The sequence below is a fragment of the Lycium barbarum genome, chromosome 12 (assembly GCF_019175385.1).
Source record: "Lycium barbarum isolate Lr01 chromosome 12, ASM1917538v2, whole genome shotgun sequence".
In the NCBI taxonomy this organism is placed as follows: domain Eukaryota; kingdom Viridiplantae; phylum Streptophyta; class Magnoliopsida; order Solanales; family Solanaceae; genus Lycium; species Lycium barbarum.
The window spans coordinates 69,117,676-69,136,986 of NC_083348.1; the positions used below are offsets into that span (position 1 = coordinate 69,117,676).

At 36.4% G+C, this 19,311-nt stretch overlaps 2 protein-coding genes across 13 annotated transcripts; one reads left to right on the forward strand and one right to left on the reverse strand.

Moving 5' to 3' along the window:
• The first annotated feature begins 1,238 nt into the window (after nt 1-1,238).
• On the forward strand, nt 1,239-10,342 carry LOC132621144 (zinc finger CCCH domain-containing protein 1). 12 transcript variants are annotated; one of them, XM_060335298.1, is made up of 8 exons: nt 1,895-1,990; nt 4,766-4,800; nt 5,033-5,125; nt 5,202-5,448; nt 6,105-6,186; nt 6,969-7,807; nt 8,217-8,378; nt 10,034-10,342. In XM_060335298.1, exons 5-7 carry the CDS (start codon nt 6,105-6,107, stop codon nt 8,319-8,321), a joined length of 1,026 nt encoding a protein of 341 aa, XP_060191281.1. In that variant the 5' UTR covers nt 1,895-1,990; nt 4,766-4,800; nt 5,033-5,125; nt 5,202-5,448; the 3' UTR covers nt 8,322-8,378; nt 10,034-10,342. The 12 variants fall into 12 exon arrangements, with proteins under 12 accessions (XP_060191280.1, XP_060191277.1, XP_060191273.1 ...); XM_060335297.1 differs by lacking the exons at nt 1,895-1,990; nt 4,766-4,800 and adding an exon at nt 1,239-1,389; XM_060335292.1 differs by lacking the exon at nt 4,766-4,800 and having other exon boundaries at nt 1,833-1,990.
• A 1,471-nt stretch (nt 10,343-11,813) lies between these two features.
• LOC132622313 (uncharacterized) lies at nt 11,814-18,047 on the reverse strand. The gene is made up of 7 exons (XM_060336898.1): nt 16,349-18,047; nt 16,146-16,261; nt 14,044-15,075; nt 13,105-13,561; nt 12,858-13,011; nt 12,398-12,491; nt 11,814-12,299 (listed from the first exon to the last, which is right to left on the reverse strand). Exons 1-7 carry the CDS (start codon nt 17,564-17,566, stop codon nt 12,182-12,184), a joined length of 3,189 nt encoding a protein of 1,062 aa, XP_060192881.1. The 5' UTR covers nt 17,567-18,047; the 3' UTR covers nt 11,814-12,181.
• Between the last annotated feature and the right edge of the window lie 1,264 nt (nt 18,048-19,311).

Here is a 19,311-nt window from a genome sequence, read left to right on the forward strand (position 1 = left end):
AACCCTAACATAGATACGCAATATTTATTACACAAAAAAGACAAATTTTCTTCATGCTTCTACCTTTCAACAGACCAAAGAGATAATTAATTAAGAAATATATACAAACTTCACAAATACAGTCCATTTATAAAAGTCGGGTTGTTTGTACACTTTTACGGACAACTTCTAACATGTAATATTGCTTGAAGTATGTGTGTGCATATATATATATATATATATATATATATATATATCTTTTATTTGTATTATATTTAGTAAATTATTGATGAATTTATGATCGAACGAAGCGCGGACAATATGAAGAGAAAGCAGTTGACAAAATTTTTGATTTATTTATTGTATTTCTCTTTGTCTTTAGATATTAAAAAAAAAAATCATTTCATAATTTAATAAGATTTTAATAACAACACAAAGCGCAGACCAATTTACTACTTTTTGATAAATTGATAGCTGAGATTCGTTGAGGATGTCATTTCGAAGTTGTGGTTAAAATTTAAAGTTACTCAATGAAAGTTTGAGCTATTTGATATTGTTTTTGACCCATTTCAGATGAAGTTTCATGGGTTGACGTTCGTAGGAGATAAAACTCAATTTTGTACTATACATTAATATAATATTATATAATAGTGTAAAAATGTGTATAAACATCTGTTATACCCTATTATACACTTTTATATAATATTGATATCTTATTTACGGTAAGTGTGTATTATTATAGGACAGAGTGCAAATATACCCCCCAACTTTACGATTTAGACAGATATGCCCCTCGTTAAAAAAGTAGTGTACATATACCCCTGCTGTTACAAAATAGTACAAATATACCCAACAATTACACATACGGTGCAAATACACCCTTTTCGCGGCCGTTTTTTTTTAAATCATTTACCTTATTTTTTAATTACAAAAAACCATGTGGCTTTAAAAAACATCTATCCATTCGTATTGTATATCGTATGTATGAATCATGTGTGAAAAAAGTTAGCTATGTGTGTATATAAACTAAAATTTAATTACGGAAAAGGACCAAAATTACCCCTAAACTTTGAGAAATAATTTATTCAAACCCTTCGTTATACTATTGGACCAATTATGCCTTTACCGTTATACTATTGTGCCAATTATACCCTACCGTTATACCATGGGCCAGATTTACCCTTAATCTAAATGCACTGGCACGTATGACCCCCCAACCCATTTCCCCCTAATAATTTTTTACCCCACCCAAATAAATCCAACTGGACCCGGATGAAATTATTTCATCCAACCCGTTATATCCATGCCTTTTCAAGATTAATCCCTGCTTTTGGTTTCTGTTTTTCTGTTTTGATGTTTTTCTAGTTCCGTCAGATGCTGAAAATTTTGAAGCCAAGGCACAAGCTCCAGGTAATTTGAGATCACAAGTACATAAAAGTTCCTTGATAGAACTTATTCGCATCACGAATACTTGCTGCAACCATATCTGATTGTGTATAGGAATTTATCAAAGTCAATTCTATAAAGTGTGCAAAAACTTTAAAATATGAGGCATATTCATTGTTAACGGGTTGGATGAAATAATTTCCTCGGGGTTGGGTTGGGTTTATTTGGGTGGGGTAAAAAATTATTTTGGGGTAATGGGTTGGGCGTGTAGGATTAGGACACGTGACAGTCCGTTTAGATTAGGAGTAAATTTGAACTATAGTATAACGGTAACGATATAATTGACCTAATGATATAGCGAAGGATATGAATAAATAATTTCTAAAAGTTTAGGGGGTAATTTTGACCCTTTTCCGTAAACTAAAATTTAATTATCTGAGTGCAGTGTATTGTATTGAGGCCGTATATTCTTTCTTTTTCTCTGTCAGAGTAGTGTATAATATATAGTCCTAATTTATTTTCTTTCCCAAACCCATTATCTCTGCCCTGAAAAGAAAAAAACCCCTCCGGCAAATCCCCATCCCTTGTCGCCTTGAAATTTCCTTCCTGCCTGCCCTTTTTATTGGTATGCTATCTCACTCTTTCTTCTAATTCGGTTTCTCCGTGTTATGTTCTACTTTAGAAAAGAAAAGCAAACCAATAGAGTAATAGATGGGGTTTTACAATATGTTTAACAGCTTAATGGACTGCATTTACTACTTCTCAGCTATAGGATCTAAGATTCAATTTCTTAGTTTTAGACAATAAAAGCATCGAATAATCAGTTGACGGTTGGTTACTTAAGTCTATATTGATTGTTTTTTCTTTTAGGGGTCGTTTGGCTTGAAGACTAGTTATCCTGGTATTATTTCTTATTGACCGTTTGATTTGTTGTATTACAAATAATATGCATTGGACAATTTCTAAGAAGAAGTTGTTTGTTTACAAAAATACCTTCCACCTTGCTTTGTAGAAAAAGGATTTGAGGGGTATATTTGTCATTTTCATCGTTTTATCCGGGGATAAATAATCTTGGTACTATTATTCCACCATCTAGTAGGGATAACTTATCCTGGTACTATTTCATTTCTAATCCTGTTATAACTTATCCCAGAATTAGTAACCAAACAAGTAATAAGGCAGTAATAAATTTTTATCCCAGACTATTTATGCTTGTCCCGCATACCAAATGATCCCTTAGAGAATAAACCAAATTCAGTTATTAACAGAGTCATTGTTTATACAGTATGATAATCGCCAACAAGTTATGATTTCAATGTAACACTAACGAAAGGTCACTAGTTCAAGAAACAGAAAGCTTACTTGGCGCTCCACAGTGAGCGGTGTATATCCTGTCGCTAGAAAATGGCATCTTGGTGTTGGTATTAAGGACGCAAGGAACCCAACCAAGTCATTGTTCATGTATCTAGGATAACATAGGGTAGTTGTACTAGCTGACATTACCGTGGAAACTAATGAATTTGTTTGAGCAAAGGAGGGAGTCGTAACATGCAGACCTTCTACAGCAATTCTGTTGAGTGCAGTATTATCAAGGACAACTACACAATCTGCATTCAGTGTCATTCGCTTGAGTGTTAAAAGGGAATTGTAAGGCTGCACAACCACATCACTTGTCTCATTTTGGTTAGGAAATACACTGTAGGTTTGAACAAGCTTTTTCCTGTAGCGATTGTTCAGAGCCTCCAAAAGATACGAGCACATACGTGCACTAAAGACGGTCATTAGACAGAAAAAATTAGATATTCACAAAAACTCTTATAGTTGGTCCCATCAACCACTCATTTTCCTGACATTATCACAATCTGCACCAACCCTACAAAAGGAATCAACCTGAGCCTGTTCCTTGAGACTGCCACTTCCATCTGCTTCCCGGTCAATCATGTCCATCAGGTCCTCCTCATATTGCTTACCCTGATTAAACAACGATTTTATCGAAATACTTAGCGAACAACTCGCCCAAGTATCTCAGAACTAACTAATTTAAGTTTGAAATGTAGCTGTAGAATCCAAATCTCTCAGATGTAGGGTAACAGAAAGTTACTGCAAGTTTGGTACTCTATCCAAAGACTAAAGTTACTGCAGGTTTGGTACTGCATCCAAAGACTAAAGTTGCATGAGCCAATTTATTGCATTAATCTATGTACCTCCCAATAGATGCATATTTTGACTATTCATACCCACATAGCAATAGACAAAGTAGAAACTTCTATTGCAATTTTCAGGTTAACAAGATTTTAAGAGTCAAAAAGCACCTCAAGAACATTTTTTGAATACTATGCAGTGACATTGGATTCTTGTTCCTGCCCAAAGTAACTCTTTTTCTTTCTGTACATGCCATGTCTTAGATCTGGAAGGTACTCCGTTTATCACCAAACCAAATAAGAGCTATCGCTTACGTGGATATCTTTTTTATAAAGTTATAGTCGTAGTGCGTGTACAAAACGAGAACTATCTAAATACTAAAAGAAGTACCTGATGATATCCGCTTGCCCATTATTTCCAGCACCACCTCTGCAATCTGCGATGAATATATTCTCATGGTTATAAAGATTCTATATTCGCCATTTTGGATACCATTAATGACTCTAGGCTCTAGATCCATCAGTAAAGCTCGAGGTATGTAGTGTTGGTCATCAGCATCATAGAAAAATTTATCTTTCCTATCACTTCCCTGCAGCATTTGAAAGCTAGAGAATAAGCACCTAGAACTAAATTCAGAACTTGTCTCTATATGGCAGGGTCTATCAAATTTTTCACGCATCACTTTTTCCAAGGTTTTGTGCTAGTTTGCCGTTTTCAGAGTGATTTAGTTGCTCTTTCCTTTGAACTGCTTTAGTTTCTCTTCTTCTATTTATTTGTTTCTTTTTATTCTGCAATCTGTATATGCAGTAGTTTCTCCATGTTTTTACGGCTTTTCGGTAGTGGTAAGGTCTGCGTACACTCCACCCTCCCCAGACCCCATTTGTGGGATTACACTGTGTGTGTTGTTGTTGTACTACATGACACAACAATTTTCCTTGAACAGAAAGCTACATCTAAACTTCATTAATTTAAATGCTTCTGAAAAGAGGATGAGGAAGGAGACAACACATATTAGCTTGAAAGCTGAGAATGATTGAGCAGAAGCTCATCTGCACCTTTTGTTCAAAACTGGACAAAGAAATATGTAAGGTGCTTTTAAGAGTTGGAATAGAAGAGAAAAAACAGAAGTTTAAAATATGATTGAAAGAATATTATTTGTTTGTCCTTGATAATCTTCTGTTTACATCTATTCCTCTAAAAATGAGAAAAATGAGAACTAGTCAATGTCTTGATGTGAATGCATCTATTGTATTTGCAGGGTTCACTAATCATACTGGTTCTAACTTTATTAAGGTGATTTTTTCTCAAATCATAAATGGATGATATATAGTTGTGATATTAGAAATATTACTGAAGTTTATTTGTTTTAGGTTTTTGCTGTTATTAATTTATTTGGCTCAATCGATTTGTCTATATAAACCGAAAAGATGAATAACCGGAACCAGAGCCCAACATAAGTGATTATTAACCAAATGTATTCTCTATTTTGACCATGTAATTGATAACATGTTTATGTTCAAAGCAGTGTGGTACCCGGAATCTCCAAATCGTGAATCCGCTCTTGGTTAGACTGTGGTAAACTACTCGACCGTCTCTTTTGCAGAGCAAAATCAGAGCTGTAAGTTCCCTTCTTCCTCATTTTCATTCCATCACCCTTCCCTCCCCTCAAATTCTGCTAACCAGTGTTGTGAAAGGTGAGCGCCATCTCGCCAAAGGCGAGAGGCGTGGCGAGGCGAAGCTGTAGCGCCTTTTATGGCTGTGGCGAGCAGACCTTCAAAAAGCGCGCCAAAGGCGCTAATGGCGCCAAGGCGAGATGCCTTTTGAAAAAAAAAAGAAGCAATTAAAAGAAGTGGAGGACTTAAATGAAACTTATTTACAAAAGAAAAATAGCAGCTAGGGTTTTTTTTTGCCTCCTCCTCTCTTCTCCTTCAAGGTTTTCAGGTACGTCTCTTTCTCCTCCTTTTTCTTCAGTTCTTCTTTCTTCCTCCTGTATTTTTGACCTCTGCTTCTTCTTCTGTTCTTCTTCTTTTTTTCCGGCGACAACTGCTCTATTTCCGGCCACCTCTGCATTTTTTTTTCCTTCTTCTATTCTCTTCTTTTTCTGTTTTTTCTCCTCTGTTTTTTTTTCTCCTCTGTTTTTTTCTCTGTTTTTTTCTCCTCTGTTTTTTTTTTCCTCAACTGCGCCAGTGAGGATCTTGGATATCAAGAATTTGGAAATCTTGAAGATCTTGAATTTGAATGGACTTTTAGTATTGCACTATTGCTTGAATTTTAGTATTGCTTGTCTTGTCACTTATGAATTATTGAGTCATTGACTCATTCAAGTTCTAGACTTTTAGTATCTACTATCTACTTTTAATTTTTGAATTGAAATATTTGCTAATATGTTATTGCTAGTGAGATTTTGATTATTTACATATGCAATTAAATATTTTAATTTTTTGGTATTTATTGGCGCCGCACTTCAAAAAGGCGAGCGCCTCGCCGCGCGCCGCGCCTTAAAGCGAGGCAGGCCCTTGTCGCCGCGCGCTGTCCAAAACACTGCTGCTAACCGAAGCCCTTTCTTTGTCCCTTTTTCCAATGCTTTGTATTATCAGATGGAGAATTCAGATACTCCAGCATGTGATTCAAATGCTGTTGAAGCTGAAGCGGTAACAGCTCCATCTTCTTCCATTCCCGGTAAGAGGATCTCACCTCCTCTTTCTCAATTGGAAACAATCCCACCCAATTTATTTGTGGTTACTGGCATCTGGTCATAGATTTTTCACTCTACTGTTAGTTAATTGAAAAACAGTAGAATTTTAGCTGCTTGGACAATGTTAAACTTTTGTTTTATTAATTTTTGTCATAACAGTAACTTTTTGAACAAAGTACAAAATATCTACCAAGTTCTGACCTGAGCTGAAGGCCAGAAACAATAAGTGGTTGTCCCTGTGCAATGAAATCAGAATATAATTTTGTCCATTTCAAAAAATATAATTTTGTATAATATTATAGCGAGATTGGTAGTTTAGAACTAAATTGAGCTATACAAGTTCTAATATTTAGATTAAGCTTTTAACCTTTACGTGTTGTCAAGCACAAAATATTAGATTTATAAAAGGCTCTACAGGCAAATTAGTATGGAAACATAATTCATCCAACTTGTTTCTCTGGTTGCAATGATACGATTTTTTTCAAGTCCATATGTTTGTTGTCACAAGTGATTCTCTCGAGTTTTGCACTGGAGATGACTGTAACTAATGTTCCAATCAGTACCGTTTTTGTTAGTATCCCTGTGTTCGCATGATGTGTGTGTGTATGTATATGTATAGATACATGTATATATATGTATTCTACGCTAGCAAATATTAATCCTAAGTTCCTTTTCTCTTCTAGCTGGCTTCTGCCATCTCTTGTCAATTTACTGTCGCGTTTTACTTTTGCTCAATATGTTTTTGTATCCTTTCTTCTATTTGCAGTATGCAATTTTTTCAAAAAACCATCCAAGGGTAAAAATATCAGAAAGCGTCCTACGGTTGAAGAGGAGGAGAATGAAGATGCAGGAGGTGATAGTTCAGTCATTTATACCAAGAAGAAGCCAGCGGTTGCTAATAATAAGCTACACTTTTCAACCGGACCTTCAAAGTCGAACAAGGATACCGAATCCAATGTGGATTCAAAATCCTCTCGTTTTCATTTTGAGTCCTCAAAGGAGATTCAAGTTCAAAATGATAGTAGAGCAACAGCAACTTTAGAAACCGAGACTCATTTCTCTAGAGATGCCCGGGCCATTCGGGAAAAGGCTCTGAAGCAGGCAGAGGAGGCTTTAAAGGGAAAAAGCAAGACAGGCGGTGATGAGAAATTTTACAAGGGTATGAATCAATATACTGATTATAGAGCTGGTTTGAGAAGAGAACATACGATTTCTAGTGAGAAAGCTGGTGGAGCGCATGGACCTCTGAGGGCTTCTGCTCACATCAGAGTTTCAGCAAGGTTTGACTATCAACCAGATATCTGTAAGGACTACAAAGAGACAGGATATTGTGGATACGGGGACTCCTGCAAATTTATGCATGACCGTGGAGATTATAAGTCTGGTTGGCAGATGGAAAAGGAGTGGGAGGAAGCTGAGAAAGAGAGGAAAAGAAAATTGGCCATGGGGATGCTCGAGGAGGATGACGAGGATGCAGAGAAGAGTGATGAAGATGACGATGACGATGACGCATTACCATTTGCTTGTTTTATCTGCAGAGAGCCTTTTGTTGATCCTGTTGTGACCAAATGCAAGCATTATTTCTGTGAGCATTGCGCATTAAAGGTAATTTCAATTACCTTTTACTCTTCATGGGGTCTCTGAACAAGAACCCCTTTTATGTACCTTTCCATTTCCCCAAAGCCACCTAAAATAAGGAATTGCAACAGAGTGAAAGATTGAGATGGCTGTAAAAGACTTCTTGGTGCCTTTTTCTATGGACACTAGTATATAATGGAAGTACCAATTGAAATAGGCACGAGTTACTGCTGCAGCAAGTATTTTAATTTACCTTTTTTATTTAAGTAAAATCTGCCTCTTGTATTGGTTTGGACTTTTGGCAAGCAATAGAGACTATTGAAATCAGTTTGAGCTACTGTCACCTAGTGCACACAGCTATGTTTCACTTCTATTTGTATCTTATGTGCGGATTGCAAGTTAATCTTTTTTTCCTTTTGGTGGTTGTGGTTAACAGCACCATGCAAAGAATAAGAAGTGCTATGTGTGCAACCAGCCAACCCTTGGGATATTCAATACAGCATTCGAAATACGCAAGAGAATGGCAGCTCAAGGAAAATGATGGATCTTCTGCCAGTTCTCTCCTTCAAGATGACATAGAAGTGGATCTTGCTTTACTGTAAGTGCCTACAAATTGGATGCCTTAGATTTAAAGTGCGCATTTCCTAACGTGTAAAGTATAGCCCTCTCTGTTTTCTTGCTAGAGCTCTTGCATAACCAATTCTCGACCTGCTATACTCCACGTACATACTTAGAGCATTTGGTTTTGATAAGTACGTACATGTTTAAACATATGCCTAATGTATAAAAAATAAAGTGTATTAGAAGCACACTTTCTTATAGGTTGGAATTAGGGTTGTTCAAAACCAAACCTAAACCAACTTCCCAAAATGAGAGCAACAAAAACTGGAAAATCGGTTCGTCATTCAGTTCTTCCTTTTAAATTATCAGTGTACCTGGTTCAGCACTTGATTTTCTTAAAATATCTGGTTTAAACCGAATACTTAACTAGTATTGTTTTAATTTTAAAATACTAATATACATTTTATTATACAAAATTAGTACTTTCTAAGTAATCCGATTACCTAACTAATATGATTATTTTAATTTCTGCATACTATTACACATTTTATATTATACAAAATTAGTACGTACTAAGTTAGGTTTTTCTCTCACTTTCAATTTCATTCATGATCAACAGAGTAAAGAAATCCGTAGTCCTTAGCCCCAGTTTCTCTGCCGCTGCCCTCTTCCAACTCCAAGGCTCCTTGCTGCTTCCCAGAGCCATCTGCAGCGTGCCAAAGAATCTTTTCTAATCTTTCCTTTCAGTGAACTTGTTTGTCTTGAGTTTCACAAAGTTCCCTTTGTTCATTGCTTTATCAAGCTTTCCGAGGTTTTATTAAAGTTTGGTGACTGTTTATAAGCAAGGAGATCCAGCTCCTTATGATGATGGGTTGTTGGAAATTCTGAGCCTTTTAACTTATGCACTTCACAAGTTTTTCTACCTTGTACACCACTTTTGGTTTTTAATTCTGCTAATGACATGGTTACCACTTACCAACGATTATGATTTCTTTAAATCTCAAACGTGGAATTCTGCTTCAAACACCAGCAGGAATGGTAATATGCCAGGTTTTGATGAAGAATGAAAAATAAGATTATATCATTTTCTTTGAGTAATTCTGGGGTTTGGTGGAACTGTAAACGCAGTTATATAATTACTCATGTAGAATGATGTAATTGAGCTAAGAGAAAACCAAGTGTACTAGTCAAGTCCAACTTTAATTAAGAAATATGTAAGGGACCCAAGTTAACTGTAGGCTAGAATTTACTAATCCTGTCCTTAACCAACTTCAAGATTCCTGTCTTTGTACTTTCCTGTTTTTCCAGTATAAAGAGAATTATGATTTTCTGTTGCAGCATATTAAGTAGGATTTAGTTGATTCTGCTCTGACTTCTCTGCAAGTTGTAAGGTTGACTATGCTATCCCATGATGGTTAATTGTCTTTGCATGGTGCTACTCTTAGTGTTTAATTGAAGATAATAGACTCTGATTTCTCGGTTATGACTTGCTCGATGGGTGTTAAGGCGTTGTTGTGTAGATGAACTTACAGAAATGGAAGTGGTGGCAATGCTCAGTTGTTTACCTATTTTTTTTGTGAATATGGTGATGTAATACGTGACGTGTGCTCCACTTCCCAAAGAAAAAAACTGAAATCGTATAACTGCAGATACAGTCAATAGTACCTGAATTAGTTTCTGTTTTTTTGGCAGGATGCACTTTTGATTGTTCCAAGTTCAAAGCAGATTATGACTGATGTATGATCATGAAGTTTGAAACAGCACTGAAGCTAGAAGATGATGAATAGCACATTGACTTGAACGCCCAGTATCCCCACCCACTCTCCTTTAATGTGAAGAGTAGATAGATATGTTTTGATATAAGTTTCTAGCTGATTAAGCTGATTACAACTCGTATTGAATAAAGCATGTATTTTTCCTTTTTTGTTACCTTTGTCATGCATCTTGGAATTGTAAGCCCGCATGATGGATTTAGTGAATGGTTCACTTCAGTTGCTGGTCTATCCATCTCAGCTAGATATCATATCCTTTTGGCTGGGCCGAATTATTATAAGGTGACTGAAATTGTAGACTTGGTGATTAAATCTAACCTTTAAACTTGTGTTAAAGTCTTTATCTATGTATGGTCTAGAGTAAAGCCTCAATGGAAATGACATTAAACTTTTCAGATCTGATGGTTTAGTTGAGGTAACCTGCACCACGACCAAATCAAAGGCTCAATCCTCCTTCTTTGGGAAATTAAAGATCTCACGGTATCGAAAATCCACTACAAAAAATCACTATTTTCTCATTGATTTCCCATTGAATGTTGGTGGGAAAATCTTAGATGTAGAGTTTTCACACGGAAAAATTGTGAAGTTTCCCAGCATTTTATTGGAAACTTGTTTCCCACCATGCGTTTTCCCACTGAAAGAGATTATTCGGCGGGAATGAGGTGGTAAAATCATATTTTATAGCACAAATTTCTCACTGAATGTCAATGGGAAAAAAACTTTTTTATTCTAGTAGTGATCATAGGTCTAACTTAGCTAAGTTCGATCTGAATTTCTTGACTAAAATGTCTTCTTCTGTCCTTAAGATGTAATTTTCTGTGTGTGTTGAGTCTGCAGTCGTTGGCTAATAATTATGCAGCGGCGAAACTAGTAGAATAAGTGCTACAAGCTAATAGAATAGTACTGCTGTATGGCTATCATTGCACTTCCCAAGAAAATATACTTGAAGTTCAAGGTAATGAAGGTCACTCAAAAACTGCAATGGTGATTTAACCCATGCAACAACAAATGCACCGGTGAGAGTTTTACATGCTACTCTTGCTGCTTATATATTAGACAGAAAGCAGGCAGTGTATCAGTGTAGGAACTTCTTCCATTAATATGGGCAACTCTTAACACATGCCTTATCTGACAATATGCTTTACGTTGAACATAGATAAGCCTGAAAAGCAAAGGCTCCTTTATAATTTTATTTGATAACCGAGAAATTTTCGGTATATGGTTCAAACTCATGACGTGCACATGAGGCACCGTGCTTTTAACAATAGACTAAAGCCCCGGGGCCAAGGCAAGAGCTTCTTTATTCCAAATCTCAATGCTGGAATTTCATCGCTAAGTGCTGATGACTCTATTCAGCACCATCATAAACTCTAGCTGAACAAATTTACGCTGAATCTAATGCTCCAAAAGAGTTATAAGCTACAGAGACATGTTCAAAAAAGATTTCATACATAGGGTAGGAGAAGGAGACCCTGGGGAGGTTGCGAGGGGATTATAAGGTGGGAATCACCCTCACCGAGAAGGTGGAATGCCAAGTAGCCAACCAATTGAGTTATAACATTCCCCAAGCTATAGAGATTGATTCTGTACTATTTTTCATCGATACCAGCTTGATAGGAGTGAACCTCTTCTTCCTCATCCCCCTGCTTTCAAAAAAGTTTTGCTACTTTCATTCGGATTATAATAAGAAGAAACCAATGAGAAGATAATTCTGAGATGCTTGTAGCTTCATTGCATGTAAGGAACTCTCCAATTTTCATTTGAATTGTTGTTACAAAGAATTTGAAAAGGCACTATATAATGTCGTAGAAAGAACTTTGCTTTCTTTTCTCCTATTGTATACAAAGGATGGTTAGTGTAAACCAGCGGAGGGTGAGCATTCATCCACTAACTCTAAACCTGTTATAGACAAATAAATTAGCCATAAAACGGTTCCATGGCTTACAAGATTCATTTAAAAAAAAAAAAGAAAAAAAAAAGAAAGGAAACAAAAAGTTCATCCTTTTGCTCATCTCTCATAGGACAAAAAGTTAGGCATCAGCAAAACAAAATCCGGTTAACCTGTACGTCATGAGTGTATATATGCACGGACAACATCTATTATGGGGGTTTCACATATCGGGCATTTTCCGGTGCCCCAAAGCAATTCATGGGCACACCTGAAACAGGTGCACATATGCCCACACCTGAAAAGAATGGACAGATGTTATTAATATTACTTGTTTCTAGTGTATACTTTAAGTTGCCTAAGTGAAAAATTCTGCTGCAATTAACGCCCAAGTACCTGTAAAGGAGCGAATCAACTTGCTGCTCATAGCAAATGCAGCAATTTGCTCTGCTTGTTCCCTTCTTATCTGAATTACTCCCAATCATTGGACCTGCATTACAAAAATGTTACTCTCCACTCTCTCTGTAAAATAGAGGGAAAAAAGAAAAGAAAAGAAAAAGATCACATGGATATGAAGCTCGTATGTGAAGCCCGATCTTGGAAGTTACTTGGTAGTTATTCAAAAGTGTTCATTAAGGTAAGCTTATCTCCCGGGAAAAAAAAAAAGTTCAATAAGGCAAAGAACATTAGAAGTGAAACGACTTCACGATTTGGTTATTTCCGCTACCAACTTTTTCTTATAGGTTACGAAGGGTTTTATGAAGTTAGAAAACACAAAAACTATCAAATAGTTTTATGATCGATGATGGAGCATAGTAAGTATCTTATATTTTCACATTTCAGTCAACCAACTCACCTGACTGAGTTATTGCAGCTGCAACCTCCTGCTTAATGGAACTTTGTAATTTCATTTGCATGTTCATGCAGCTGTTTATTGATCTTCGTATTTCAAAAATCTCTTGGTGGAGTTGCTCCATATGTCCTCGCAATTCATATATCAGTTCCATTTCCTGTTAATGCCATGTTGTTATGACTAGTCTCAAACTCAGGATATCACGCAAGCCATTGCAAGAATAAGAAAAAGGGAAAACAAAATAACTTACAATTGAAGGGTGACAACTGGAGGAGCATTGTTGATTGTGATGGGAGTAAATATTGGATGATTGAGATTGTGGTAAAGAATTAGATGGAAGGTGATGGGAGTCATCACTGACACCCCGGTCTTGATTATTGCTCCACGAATGTAAATTATGTGAAGCTTTGTTCTGATCAATTAATTCTACAGGTTCGAGGTATTGTTGTCTAATTGGAGTATTGTCATCTTCAAAGTCATCCTCATAACCCGAGTCTGCTTCTTCCTCATCATTTTCACCCTCGGCCCCTCGTTTTTCGTTATGTGATATCACTTCCTCCTCCTTGCTCGCTTCTTTAGTCAAATGTGCCCGTACTTCTTCCTCAAGCTGGCCGCTCGTTGCATTAGGTAGTTGTTGTGAGCGAGATGCCATTAGTCGATCTATTTTCTCTCTCAAACCACTGTTAAGAAATATTGAAACACTTTTTCTGCACATTTATAAAGAGCAAAAGTAAGTGCAAATCACAGACTATGCTTATACTACAGAGGCTTAGTAATTAATAGGCAGCTACTTGAGATATTTTCATTTGAGTATCACTTTCCATTGGCAATAAGGGGTACTATAACATCTAAACGATGACCTTCTTCTTCATCAAAAAAAAAAAAAAAACTATGACCTTCTTTCATTCGAGTATCACTTTCATTTCTGTGAGCTCTGTCTATGACAGCCTTCGTGTTGTAACAATGGTTCAATTCTATCTGATACTCTTGGTGAAAATCATATTCTAATGGTTTGCTATATATTCCCCCTTGATTGTTTTATGCTTCATTAATGTGGGCAGGCAAAGTGTCTTTGGATCGTACGGATCATACATAAATACCAAAATAAACCTAAATCCAAGTGGTGCAACAATGACTAGAATAAATATATATGATTAATATCAGATCAGATGCAAGGAATTGTAATTACCTGTTTAGAAGTTGGCGAATATCATGCTTCTCTACAAAAGGATCAAGCATCTCTTGGTATCTTGCTTGCCTAAGACCTTCCCACTCTTCACGTGGACGAGAAATATCGGTTACCCAGTCTTGGTTGGATTCTGATTGCTGCTGGTAGTTTGACTGTAGTTCATCCCATCCACTTGGTGTGTGAGAATAATCACTTACCCAGCCACAATCACTGTCCACTAGATTCTGGTTGGTAGCTTCCTCTTCCCAGTCACTTTGAGGTTTGGTGCTCCCACTAGACCACTCATTACTAGTTCCTGCATGCTGCAGGTTATTTGCATCTTGTTCTTCTCTATGGACAGTTTGTTCACTATCCTTGGGATATTTTGGGGTCTCTACAAATTCGAGTGGCTTGTCATGGTTATCTTGACAGCATGTATTTTCCCAGCTAGCTTGGTCATGGGAAATATCTGAACTGGGGCTAACCGCTTGATGACTACGGTCTACCTCATTATGGTTCGGACTACAAGAATTGTCAGTATGTCGGATATGAAATGGCATTTCTTTCTGGGGATTTGATGAGCTAGTAACTTTTACATTTGTTTTCATCCTTCGGGGACTTAATTTCTCATTTACTTCCCCGTGGTGATTCTCTTCTCGCAATTGATTGGATGCAAAAACTTTTCCAACTTGCGAATTGTTATCTATCAACTTTATGCAGAGAGTCACGGGTTCACTAGGCTCTAGAGGACTATTCTCTCGTGTAGATGTGGAAGGAAATTCTGATTTAGGACTGTTAGTGCTCCCCTTGATAATCTCCCGTTGCTGATTCCCTTCTCTCTGCTTATGGGATGGTAATTCGTTTCCAACTTTTACAGCATGATTCTCAGCCAGTTTATGGAAACTTAACCAGCCTTTGTTCTCCCTATCACAGTTCTGTGCTTTTTGCTGATTAGGTGTGGAATTCCGGCTTTCCTGGGTGTTATCTGCCGCTTCTCTTGAAAGGCTTCTTGAGTCAGCTACACCATTTTGGCTTCCTGTATTGAACCTTTCCCTGAAATGAATTAATGTCTAAGTTTTGATGTATTCCATTACTTTGATTCCATAAGGTAGAACCAAATGGATAATAGATTAATTTTGAACCACACAAACTCGTAAGAAAAGCTGATTTAAAGGGAAAGTCAAGGCTTGCGATAATTTCTTACGGACCAGGACCTACTACTCGCATTAACAGGTTTTCAGCTTCAACTGGTAGTTTCTTATACATTCCACAAAAGGTATTCTACGCTGACCATCATTCTATATATTCAGAGAACGCAAAAATTGAACAAATGGAAGCTAAAATTCCAATTGATTGGTTTTTCCCCTAAGTTGCTCGGACTCGGGTGCAGGTGTTCGATACGGGAGAGGATCCAGAGGTCGGATCCTTCATGATCTAAAATTTAAGATTCAGGGATAAGAATCCAGTTATGGATATGGGTGCGAAGATTCGGCTAAAACAAATTCAAATATCTAAAAATCGAGTTATAAAACCTAAATTATGAGATATTATATGGAAAACTTGAGGAAAAAATATTGATCAAGGGGAGAATCTAGGAAGGAGATAAAAGGAAAAGGAGTGACATAGAAATTTCTAGATACAAGGTATCCATTTTCTTCAATTTCACCTTTAACTTTTGTTTTGATTAAAGAAATCATTGAATCTGTCCCCAATTTCTCCGTCAATTTTGGTCAAAGTATCCAAAATTGGTTGACTAGATCGGGTACGGATCCCACACCTACACCCATGTCGTGTCGACACGGGTGCGGCACCGAAAGTGAAGAGTCCGAGTAACATAGTTTTTCACTCGACTGCATCAACCCACTATAGTCTTCTTTGCCTTAACATTTCAAACAAATAGGAACTGTTAAAAGTTTCATTCTCTCGTCATGTTACTCAAAACGTACTTCCAATTGAGCAAGATGGTAGCATCCTTGCTCTAAAATTTTCATACTTTAAGCAGTTGAAAAACATGTTTATGATCAATAACATTCTCCATAAGGTAAATGCAGATTACTCTTTTGCAATGGACATTTGGAATCTATAGAGGCATGGATGGAAATGATTTAAACAAGGACCTTTACCTTATATGCATGATTGCAGAATTAGACACTCTATTTGATTCGGACGATGTTCCATTGGTTGATCGATCACCTCTGGCGTCTGCGACACGACGCAGGAATCTAACTTTAAGCAAAGCCTGTTGGATTGTGAATAATCAGCTAATGGTAAATGATCGTTCCAATATTCATCAGTAAAATTAAAGATTAGAGAGCAAAATGCAAACCTGAATACGACCTCTTTGTTGGAACTTAGAAACAGCTTTACGCTCCCTAAAAGTTTCAAGTTCCCGGTATCTGTCACGCTCCATTTGCAAGAGCAAATCGCTCAATGCCTGTCGACCTCTAATGATTCGAGGCGAATGCAAAACCGGGAAAAAATTCCTTTGTTGCAGTTGTTGTTCTGAATGATCAAATGATGTTTTAATTCGAGGCAATGATTCGCCACTAGCAAGAACAGCAACATTATTACAATTAGGCTCATTCTCATGATTATTCTCTTCACCACTTGCCAATTTCCTAATAATATCAGCAACTCTGATCTTCTCACTTTCTTTATTATTATCCGAATTTCTAACCTGATCATTCATAGCCATTTTATACGCCTGTTCCCAATCACCAGACGATTCGCCATTCACGCTCATAACCGGAGTTTCAAATCTTCCATCAACCGAACTTTCATCACACGTATCAGCAAATGAAGCATTTTCACAATTGCTTTTAGCACTGCTTGGATTTGAATTTGAATTTGAATTGTTACCCAAATTGACGCTTTTTGACACCGTTTCAAAATCTCTCCATCGACGAACAAGTGTAGAAACACCACCTGAATTAGGAACTTCAACAGTTTCAGGCGAACAAGAAGAAGAAATATCTCTCTGTTTATTATTTGGCTTAGAAGAAAGAACCATTTCTCTAGCTTTATCCCACTTGTTATTAGTGGCTGTTGGACTATTCTCATTGTTGTCCCATTGTGGTTTGTGAACCCATAAATCAGCATAGTCAACATGACTATTATTATGACCATGTCTACGATGTGAATTTTCATTTCTATCAGAAGAATTAACAGGGGTGGGTTGACTTGATGAAATGCAAGAAGAATGTATATGTGTATGGACCAAATCTTTGAGATTTTTTTGGAAAGTATTGGTATCTCTAGGGGTACATCGATCACGTCTATTACGATCTCTAAGGACATGACCAAAGGGAGAAGAAGAAGAAGCAATTTCTACCTGAGAAGATGCCATTTCTTCAGACCCTTGTTCAATCAAGAATGCTATGTGTATTATTCTTTGTTGACAAAAATGAGACAAGTTTGAACATTTCAACGTACCCCAAAGTAAAAGATTGAAAATTGGAAACAACCCATTAATTGAAAATGACTCGTCTATCAAAAAAGAAGAAGATATTAGGAGAAACACAATGAAAAATAAACAAAGATACATTCAAGAATAACACCAACAATAACAATCCATTCTCTCTCTCTCTCTCTGTCTTTCAATAAATTGAATGCAAGACAAAGGAGGAAGTTATTTTTTCGGGTAATTAAAACGTCAAAACAGGTCAATAAGCAGAGAACGCACGTCTCGCCGATTATTTCGCGTCATTCATTTTGTAAGTTTATCAAAATTGTTCCAAACAGAGACTCAGAATTTTCCACATGGAAAAAGGAATAAAGGAGAAAGAAAAAATTGGGGTTATGTGGCCAAGAATGAAGAGGACAGTAGATGTGAAGTGAGGAGCAAACAAACAAAGATGGGAACTTCGTGTAACAAATATCGTAAACAAGACGAAAGGTGTGGACATGTGGTGCGGTGCTCTTGTTGTTATTGTTGTTGTGTTTTTTTATTTTTTTTTTGCTAAGGTTGTTGTGTTTCATGAATAGAACAGTTGTAAGTGCATATGTGTAGTATCAAAGTTTGGTGTAGGAAAATGAGGGAGCTTGCAAAAAAGGGAGAATAGAGAGACGTTGGATTTGAGCCGTTGGGAGAAATGTGGGGTCGTGATTGGATTATAAAAATCACTCCGTTTCTTAAGTTACTTTTTCCTACTTTGCGGTAAAGCCAAACAATTCCTTACTCACATGCCTCGTATCTTTCTCATGAGAGCGTCATCCTTTTTCTTACACACTATTCTTTTTCACTTCAACTATTTTACCAAGTACAATACGTATTTATTATCCTCCACCAAGAAAAGTATCTACGTAGTAATTAGAAGTGGAGCCAAGAAAATTAATTAATACTGGATCATAATTATTTTTATTTAGTGAAGTACGGATATATTATTTTTATATATATTAATTGAATTTTAAATACAAATACATAGTTTCAGTTAAAATTATTGCATTCAACCGAATCTATAATTCGAATAATGGCTCCTCCACTTCGCGTAACTCTATCAACCAAAATCTAGACAAATAGAAATAAATCACCTGGTATTTTTGTGTCTCGATTAGAATTTGAATCCCGATCTTCAAGGTTTTCAGTCACTTCATTAATCATTAAATTGCGGTAAACATTTATCCGTATCAGATGTTTTCACTAAATCAATAGATGCATGGCGTTTTTTTGTTCATAAACTCATCTCCTTTAAATATGATTAATCTATATATATTTTCACATTATTAAATTACTTAACTTAACTATGATAAATTGATATGATTTGTAATCGTTGGGCCACAACCTTAGGTGCATTGAGTCATTTCTATTTTACCCATTTCTACACTTTTATTTTCATTTCTATTTCTTAAAGGAAATTGATTAATTAAACCATCCTCCAAATGTGTACGCATGTTATAGGTCATGGATTGGTAAAGCCAAGTTTTTAGGAGTTGGAACATAAAAGTTGCCATAAAGAGGATTAAATGTCACGAGCGTTGAGGATGGTGAGCAATAATGTTCACTATGGTTAGAGGTACAATGGCAGAATTCAATGTTTCAAGCATAACACACCGCTGGGAGTTGGGAGTGTCCCTTCAAATTAATAGATGAATACTCCTATAAGTAAATGTTAAAAATAAAAAAAAATAAAAAAGAGAAAAAAAAAAAGAAAAAAAAGGTTATTTCCTCATTTTCCAAATTAATACTATGATTGTAGTTGCTGACTGAGTCCGGAACCAAAATGCCCTCAAAAAAAACATTTTGAACCAAAATACCTCAACAAAAAAAAAGTTACCAAAGTACCTTTAGCG